The sequence below is a fragment of the Littorina saxatilis genome, linkage group LG8 (assembly GCF_037325665.1).
Source record: "Littorina saxatilis isolate snail1 linkage group LG8, US_GU_Lsax_2.0, whole genome shotgun sequence".
Taxonomy (NCBI): Eukaryota; Metazoa; Mollusca; class Gastropoda; order Littorinimorpha; family Littorinidae; genus Littorina; species Littorina saxatilis.
This window is the reverse complement of record NC_090252.1, coordinates 29,335,704-29,345,703: the sequence shown is the minus strand read 5'-3', so window position 1 is coordinate 29,345,703 and position 10,000 is coordinate 29,335,704. Positions and strand designations below refer to the sequence as shown.

Below are 10,000 nucleotides of genomic sequence, written 5' to 3'. Positions count from 1 at the left end.
CACTTTTCGCATGCAAACAGCTTTCGCATTCGGCCATGTTGATTTGTTGATATAGTACGTACTCTACTAGACTCTGAATACCCTCCCCCTCCCCCCATCCGCCCCTCTCACTTCTAAAGTACCGATGATCGTTGTTATGTACTAGACATTAACTGAGAGTGATATGTTGAAAAACAGGTATCTTAACTTAGACCTTTGCTTTATCGTAATAACATTCCCTTCTCATTCAAAGAACGTAACCACTCGGAGCACGTTTGCAAAGGAATCGAATTTTGGAATGAATTTTATCGAATTTTATCACACATTTCCTTCACTTACAAGAAACTGACATGATTCTTTTTCTCTCAAGTAAGTGTACCTCTTTAATTTGACCGGGAAGCAACATTTGAGTTTTGGGTACACATAGATTGTGAAAGATGGGCGCAGGCGAAAACTGAGAACGTAGTTACACTTGTACTGCAGAGTTGTGTTAATTCTATTGCGTTTTGGGTTTCATCCAAAGTAAACTTTCTTGAAGCTGGACTTAAGTTTTGAACCAGTGACGTGTATACTATACAATGTCAACACCCACAGATACACGGGTGTATCCGGGAAAACTCTACTTTCCATGTATTTGCATGTATATTGACTGAGTGATGCATACTTAACATACACATGTACTAGTGTACCAAACCCAAAAAACTGACGTAGCGACATTATCCATTCGTTCATCAATTCATCTTTTTTTCTTGCATCTACCTTTTAGATAGTCTTACACACACAGGCAGGAAGGTTTACAAGCCCGATGACAGACATGGTGAGAAAAAACCATGTTCACGGAGAGAGAGAGAGTTAGAGAGAGAGAGAGAGTGAGAGAGTGAGAGAGAGAAAGAGAGAGAGAGAGAGAGAGAGAGAGAGAAAGAGTGAAAGAGTGAAAGAGAGAGAGAGAGAGAGAGAGAGAGCCAGAGAAAGAGAGCGAGAGAGAGAGAGAGAGCGAGAGAGAGAGCGAGAAAGAGAGAGAGAGAAAGAGAGAGAGAGAGAGCGAGAGAGAGAGAGAGAGAGAGAGAGAGAGAGAGAGAGAGAGAGAGAGAGAGAGAGAGAGAGAGAGAGAGAAACATACAGACAGACATACAGACGAACACACGGACACACGGACAAACAGACAGGCAAGGCAGTTTGAGCGATCACAAAAGCTATCTTAACACAAATCCAACAAACAGTACACTCTCACCCCGAACAAAACATAACATGATTCAAACTGCTATTTTGGTATAAAGCAGACTCTTTTCGTGACCCAAAATGTGAATATACTCATTAAAACTCTTTATTGAAGTTTGTGTGGGAGGGCGTGTCTAGAAAGGTGGGGCGAGTATAGTTAACACATTTGTATTAACAAGAATGAGATGAAAGTAAATGAATCAGCAGAGATTCAAAAAAGGAACAAGTGTAAAGCGTCTATATTCGAATTCGTTCAGGTAAGCATAATACGCAGTGTGAGCCCTCCAAAATATAGAAACCCGGGTTGTGTGAACTAAACAAGATGTTGCTATACACGTTATTCTGCCATTTTTTAAAATTCAATTAAGTTCAATTCAATGCAGTTCAATTTACTACAATGTGTGGATGTGGAACATGTAGACGTCTGTATAGCCTAGACATCGAAACAGCGCATTATCCCCAACACATCTGTATAATATTTTGTAATATGAATCAGACTTAAACGTTTTATCTGAACATAAGTTTCACTGAAAACTTAACCTCCAAATGACATGGAAAACAACTCATTTGAAAAGGGCAGTTGACATAGTCCATGGATAAACGCACAAGAACATAATCAACTATTTAACAATGGAAATCAATAACTCTATGTTGACTATTCCCATAAGTAGTGACGGCAAGAGATAAATGGTGCGATCATTGAATATTGAATCAAACACCAAATGCGGATTTACGACGGGAAAAAAAACTACAAAGAAATTGTGCAAACTGAATAAAACAAAACATTGCCTGATGACAACACCCAAACATTTTCTGTACATTTCCACAGACACTCAGTTTACACAAACCTGTTTTATTTAAGATTTGTTTGCATTCTTGTACAACTATTTGTTTCTTCTGAAAACTGCTTTTTTTCGGGCAATCATTAAAGATCAACCCTTCCTGACACAACTTAAACGGCAATATGGACACAAACACACACACACAGGCAGGCAACCGGGCAGGCAGGCAGGCAGACAGCCAAATCATACACACACGATGCAAAGTTAGAGGGTCATGATATGGGATGTGTTTTGATTGTTCGATCCTCTTTGAATCCCACCGTTGCTTTAAACTCCCACGCGGGGAAACGTACTCGTAAATTAAAGATTCCTTGTTTGCGTAAAACAGAATTACACTAAGCCCATCATGCTCGTGACGTCTTCAATTACTGGGCGGCCATCTGAATGAGCTCGTCAACAATATTAGAGTCAGGCACTTGTACAGTCGAACCTGTTAGTAACGACCATCCAAGGGACCAATCAAAATGGGTCCTTTTAGACAGGTGGTAGTTTTGGAAAGGTCAATAAGTTGATTAGGTGACGGGCGGGGATGTAGCTCAGTCGGTAGCGCGCTGGATTTGTATCCAGTTGGCCGCTGTCAGCGTGAGTTCGTCCCCACGTTCGGCGAGAGATTTATTTCTCAGAGTCAACTTTGTGTGCAGACTCTCCTCGGTGTCCGAACACCCCGTGTGTACACGCAAGCACAAGACCAAGTGCGCACGAAAAAGATCCTGTAATCCATGTCAGAGTTCGGTGGGTTATAGAAACACGAAAATACCCAGCATTGCTTCCTCCGAAAACGGCGTATGGCTGCCTAAATGGCGGGGTAAAAAACGGTCATACACGTAAAATTCCACTCGTGCAAAAAAACACACGAGTGTACGTGGGAGTTTCAGCCCACGAACGCAGAAGAAGAAGAAGAAGATTAGTTGATTTTAGTAGTGTACTTGTGTTCAATTATGCTTAATGACCGTGTGTTTGTGTTATTAAAAATGCGATGTGGTGCCAAAAGACAAATTTCTGTGTTTATGTAAAATGAAAATGAACATTACAGTTCACTATCTTAATTATCTTATCTTATTACAAATGAGAGAACCTCGTCAGGGTTTCTTTGGGTTAATCGTAGTGGGCATGTGGTCGTTATTAAGAGGTGATTACCAGGACATAAGCGACTGTGTGAACATAACTTTAAGTTAGTTACGGTGCCGTATACGATTGTGTAAAGGTGAAATTGTGGCCCACTCTTAAACCTGATACTAATTGGGTCTTCTTCTTCTTCTTCTTCTTCTTCTCTTCTTTCTTCTTCTTCTTCTTCTTCTGCGTTCGTGGGCTGAAACTCCCACTTACACTCGTGTTTTTGCACGAGTGGACTGTGACGTGTATGCCAGTTTTTAAACCGCCATTTAGGCAGCCATACGCCGCTAAGCTCTCTCTCTCTCTCTCTCTCTCTCTCTCTCTCTCTCTCTCTCTCTCTCTCTCTCTCTTGTTCTTATTGAACGTAACTTTGCACTCATTATTATCATTATTATTAGTGTTATTATTATCATTATTATTATTTTATTGTTATTAATCTTATTACCATGAAATCATCATCATTGCCTTCATTGCTATTATCATTGTTACTTTTGCTATCTTTATACTTTATAGTTTTTATTTAGTTAATCTATAACTTTTGATTTGCTTTTGAATGTTACTTATTACCATATGTATGTTTCGTCAAATTCGTAGTGTCCATATACTCTTTTCATGTGTTGTTTTGTTCTCGTCTTTGTTTGCAAGGACAGATTGTAAGACTAGGCAATGCCTAAAATCTCCATCCTTCTGTAACAAAGTTTAATCAATCAATCAATCTCTCTCTCTCTCTCTCTCTCTCTCTCTCTCTCTCTCTCTCTCTCTCTCCCTCTCTCTCTCTCTCTCTCTCTCTCTATCTCTGTGTCTCTCTCACTCTCTCTTTCTCTCTGTCTCTCTCTCTCTCTCTCTCTCTCTCTCTCTCTCTCTCTCTCTCTCTCTCTCTCTCTCTCTCTCTCTCTCTCTCTCTCTCTCTCTCTGCTTTACGAAGCTTGCTGCACGAATCATTGGCACTGAGCTCATTGGTAAAACATTTTTTTCCCGAAGTCTTCGTGTAGTCGCCTTCAGGCTCAATGCATGACGGTCTTCAGCAGAACGTACATATCGATATGATCCTTTGCAGTTTTACTGAACAGGAATGCACACAGAATTAAACACACAGGCGGTCACATAAGCACTTAACTTGATCAATTAATTGGTTAAATAAAAAGAAAACACACTACTAGCCAGGTTAGGTACCTTTTGTTTTTATCAATATTTCGGCAGAGAAACTGCCATCGTCAGGATGGTATAAAAGTATAGAATTAATTGGTTGGCTAATTGACGGTGTAGTCAATTAGTTCATTGATTGATTGATTTTGATACCCAAAGATGGTACCCTAGTTAATATCCGTGTCGACTATCTTGTATCACACAATAGATTTGGTCAGGGGAAAAAGAGCATTGGACACATACAAAGAAAGACACAATAGAAGAAAGAGATGGATCCTTTCGGGTTTGCCCCAGATAAGAGCATCCTAGCTTCCATTTGGAATCACACCAAAATCTACAATTTTAACAAATTCTGTGCAGATAAGACATTCTTTGGCCGAGGTGAGTTATTAACTATCACCTATGTCAATCTGCTTAATCATTTCAACACACCGGCACGGTTAGCCTAGTGGTAAGGCGTCCGCCCCGTGATCGGGAGGTCGTGGGTTCGAACCCCGACCGGGTCATACCTAAGACTTTAAAATTGGCAATCTAGTGGCTGCTCCGCCTGGCGTCTGGCATTATGGGGTTAGTGCTAGGACTGGTTGGTCCGGTGTCAGAATAATGTGACTGGGTGAGACATGAAGCCTGTGCTGCGACTTCTGTCTTGTGTGTGGCGCACGTTATATGTCAAAGCAGCACCGCCCTGATATGGCCCTTCGTGGTCGGCTGGGCGTTAAGCAAACAAACAAACAAACAAACAAATCATTTCAACAACAACAACATCCCTCTAAACATACAGCAGCGGGTTGTTTAGTTTCTGTTTCTATGTGTTTAAATGAAATGATATTCTTATTCTAGGTTAAAGCCTTGACTATGTTGTAGTGCTGTATTCAATCATATTTGATTGGGAAGTAGGGTATCTTTAATCGCTAACATATAATTCTTTCTCTGAGAAAAGGGGAACAAAACATCAAACACGATTTGCTCACAACGTGTTATTTTCGGTGGACATATAAACTCGGAGGCAAAAGAAACGCAAATAAAGGATGCGTTAATTAAACCTTTATGGACTTGTAATATAAATATAATAATGATACTAGCATGTTCTGCACGTGTTGTTTTAGCGGTCGTATCTTGTCAGAACCGTGTTTGCCGTTATCTGGGTCACACGCGAGGTCTTGTTGACGGGGATCCCAAACCGTCATGGGGACCACTTTCAGCACATGCACAATGTGGAAAAGCAGCTTTTCGTGTTCAGAGTGTTCAGGCAAGCTGTACAATACTCACAAAACTGTTACAACATTCATTTCTGCGACACAGGCGCGATGCCGAGACTATCACCAGATCAGCGCCAACAGGCGATCGTGAGAATTGATGCCGGACAATCAGTTTGGCAAGTTGCTAGGGCATTTGGAGTAAATGTCACCACGATTTATCGCCTGCAGCAACGTTTTCATGTCACTAACAGTACCTGCGACTTACCAGGACGTGGCAGACCCCGGCCGCCGGGTAACAACAGCCCGACAAGATCGCCATCTTGTCCATCAACACCAGCGAGATGCATTCGAAACTGCCGCCAACAGAGCCCGTAACACATTCGGGGTGCATGGAGAACCCGTCAGTGCCAGAACTGTACGCCGACGCCTTGGTGGGCAGAACCTGGTAAATCGGCGTCCTGCTCGACGTCCTGTCTTGACAGCTCAGCATCGCCTGGATCGTCTGGCCTGGGCCCAGCAGCATGCCCACTGGCGCCATCGGGACTGGCGGAGGGTTCTTTTTTCGGACGAGAAGCGCTTTTGCCTGGAACCTGGCGATGGGCGTGTCCGGATCTGGCGAAGACCTGGACAGCGGTTTGCTAACAATAACATCCTGCAGCATGATCGATGGGGAGGTGCCAGCGTCATGATATGGGGCGCCATTGGTGTCAATCCGCGAGTGAGGCTTGTCGTCTTTTAGAACGTCGGCCAAGGTCGTGGGAATGGTGTCAATGCAGACCGTTACATCAATCAAGTCCTGCGTCCCTATGTGGTTCCATTTGTCCAGAGGCACCGGAACTGCCTGTTCCAGCAAGACAATTCCCGTCCCCATACTGCACGTTCTACCCAGGACTTCCTGCGTCACAACAGTGTGAACCTTCTGCCTCATCCTGCTCGATCTCCGGATCTCAACCCAATCGAACACTTTTGGGACATCATGCAAAGAAGGATTAATGCCCTTGCCCGGAGACCCCGCACAGCAGCAGAACTGCGTGCTGCCGTGACCCAGGTGTGGGCTCAGGTCCCTCAGCAGCAAATCAATCACCTCGTCCTCTCCATGTACCGGAGGTGCGCCACAGTCATCAACGCCCAGGGAGGAGCAACACGCTATTGACTTTCAACCGTCTTCAAACAGTGTCCAGTGGAACATGGCACGTCATGTTCTCATCCCAATACACTTTTCCGTATGGTTTTTGGTTTGGTCAATTCGTTCCCTTGTTATTGTTAACCCGAAATAATTAAATCGACATTCAAATTCATGTGTAACCCATCTCCACTGCAGCATTTGCGTTTCTTTTTTTATATATATATATATATGGAAAAAACAGTGGTAATTATTGTGTTGAAGCACGTTTCTGCGTTTCTATTTGATCACACAAACTCCTCCTTTTTACAGAACAAGTGTACTTGGTGAGCGAGAAAATGATTTCAGTTATTGTCGTGTGTTTACACCAAAGGCCGAAGCAAGCTGATATGTGGGGTGAGCAGCATAAAAGCTTGCATTATACGCTTTCAAGATAGAGAGCGTTCGTGAACATGTGCATGCTTAATGACAATAGAGTGCTGTTTAAACACACCTTTTTCTCTCAGATGAAGTTTACGTGACAATTTTAAGCCTCTACTGTCAAAATCGCAAGAAAGCCGATGATAACCGTAACAGGTTTTTGGTTTGTCCAACTATGACACATACGCTATTCAGTACCCCTCCCCCCCTCCCCGACCCACACACACGCACACACACACACACACACACACTCACACACATACACACACACACATACACACACATACACACATACACACACACTCACACACATACACACACACACATACACACACATACACACATACACACACACTCACACACATACACACATACACACTCGCACATACACACATACACACACACACATACACACATTCACACACACACATACACACACACACACACATAGACACACACGCACAGACAGACAGACAGACAGACAGACAGACAGACAGACAGACTCACACACATACATCATCCCACATGCACAAACACATACACACACAAACACACGCACCCCCCCCCCCACTCACACAAACGCACCCCCACCACACACACACACCCTCTCCACACAAACATACAGACATTACTCTACTGGCAGCTCTACGCAGAAACTGACACAGGGCCAGAACGAGAACAGCCAGCAAGAAAGACCCCCATCACGATGCCACGGACACACATACAGACAAAGACATGCATAGATACCCCCGCGCACACACACACACACACACACACACACACACACACACACACACACACACACATACACACACACACACACACACACACTCACTCAAACAGCTCCGGTACTTAGGTATACTTACTTGCAGCTCTACGCAGAAACAGACACAGGGCCAGGACGAGAACAGCCAGCAGAAAGACCCCCATCACGATGCCACACACTTCTAGCAGGTTGGAGGATAAGATAACAAGGCTGAGGACAGCGGAGAGGAAAATTTCGACGAGGATGCTACCGTTGGAAACACCCTGTTCGGGTTTGGACTCGACGCTTTTCATTTTGTCGTTGTCGTGGTTGTTGGCAATGGCTGTGTTGGTGGTAGTGGTTGAGATTGAGGAGGTGGTTGTGGTGGTTTTGTCGTTGTTATTGTTGTTGTTCATTGTGGTGGTGGTTTTGTTGTTTTCGTTGACGTAGTTGTTATTGATGTTGTTGTTGTTGATCGGGGTGGTGGTTGCAGCTGTTTTGCTGGACGATGTAGGGGTGGTTGTTGTTGTTGTTGTTTGCATGTTGTTTCTGTTGCTGTTGTCGTTGTTGGCTGAGGCGGTGGTGCCAGTTCCCCTGACGAGGGTTGTAGTGGTTTTCTTGTTACTGTTGACAACATCGTTGTGGTTATTTTTGTAAAGACTGTTACCAGCAGTTGATTCCTGTTGACTGGGTTCTTTCACTGAAGCCGGATTCGTGCTCATTGACCCTCCTGATTAGAAAAAAAGACACAAAGAATAAACATGTATCTGTCGTGCCGATTTCACGGAATTGCCGAATTCGCGAAATAGGCAACAGTTTTGCCTATTTCACGTAATCGGCAAAACGCTGCCCATTACGCGAAATCGGCAGCGTTTTGCCGAACAAGTGTAAAGGCTTCTAAAATGTGCCCATTTCGCAAATGCGGCAGCCAGTCTGTACTTTTTGCGTCACCAGAACATTGCATTAACATTGCTTTACCTCCCTATTATGGTTTTTATGGTCTGTGTTGGTCTCTGTCGAGCATAACTCCGGAAATGCACAAACAACAATGTTTTTGCCATAACTTATCGATTATTGCGATATCTATCCATTCGAGTATCTAGCTGTCTAAGTGTGATGATATCCCAGGCATTTGAGAACTGTAAAACCAAACAGTGGCTGCCGATTTCGCAAAATGGGCAAATTATAGAAGCCCTTACGCGTTTTCGGCAAACCGCTGCCGATTTCGCGTAATGGGCACGCGTTTTGTCGATTACGGGAATAGGGCAAACAAGTTGCAGATTCCGCGAATTCGGCAATTCCGTGAATCGGCACGAGATATACACCAACACGAGATTTCCACATAAAACAGCGTGTATCAGTATGTAACAAACATCTCGATTCACTTTGTGTTATAAAGTGCGGATATTTGTTATTGCAACCTTGTTTTTAGCAAACACTGTTTTGGGGGTGCACTACCTTCTTTTTGTTATGTTCAATTACACATAAATATACAACGGCCATAATTTCTCTTTATTTGAATAAAGTGCTTATTTAGATACATTGTTCTATGGAGCACACTAAACAAAAATCATTGTAAGAAGAATTTGTAAAATGAGTTGGTTATAGTACCAATAGTGTATGCACACAAGTCGGACTGCAGTAGCACAGAAACAGCAAAGGTTGGTTATTAAAACATGTTATCACGATGTAACCGAGTGCCGAAACACTGACTACGATCACCTCGGGAAGCGAAGTGCAATCAAACAGGATTGAAAATGTCAGGGCTAATTTCTTAGCCCTATAAAAACTGTTATGCAAACCCGAAGGTTTCCATGAACATACAGACAATCGGAAACCACCAGACCCCATCACAAACAGAATTCCACAATCAACCGGTGTTGACTTAAAGGCCAACAACTCGGGTGCAGAGTCTGCTGTGAAAGGAGCGATAACACACAAACACCAACAAAAGCACTACATGAGTACGCAAATACTGATAAAACAACCAAGAAACAAACGAACTTTAAATTTAGATTTTACAAGTTAAAATTGGAACACCTAAGGCGCCATTTTGGAAAGTTTTCTGACGATTTGGACCTTACAAATTCAAGGGACATTCGCTGTACTGTATTTTAAAAACACCTATAATGATTTGCTCAAAACGACTTCCGAAACTATGACAAATAATGACATGAATTTTAATCAGCGAGCGGTTTGCTTTGCCCAGCTTTCC

At 43.1% G+C, this 10,000-nt stretch overlaps 1 protein-coding gene across 1 annotated transcript in view; it reads right to left on the bottom strand.

The window, feature by feature from the left end:
* Positions 1–10,000, bottom strand: part of LOC138973241 (anaphase-promoting complex subunit cdh1-like) — a 21,827-nt gene that overhangs the window by 9,275 nt on the left and 2,552 nt on the right. Inside the window, exon 2 of the mRNA XM_070345962.1 lies at positions 7,907–8,515. Coding sequence (XP_070202063.1) covers positions 7,907–8,515 — 609 coding nt within the window. The remainder of the gene's footprint in view (positions 1–7,906; positions 8,516–10,000) is intronic.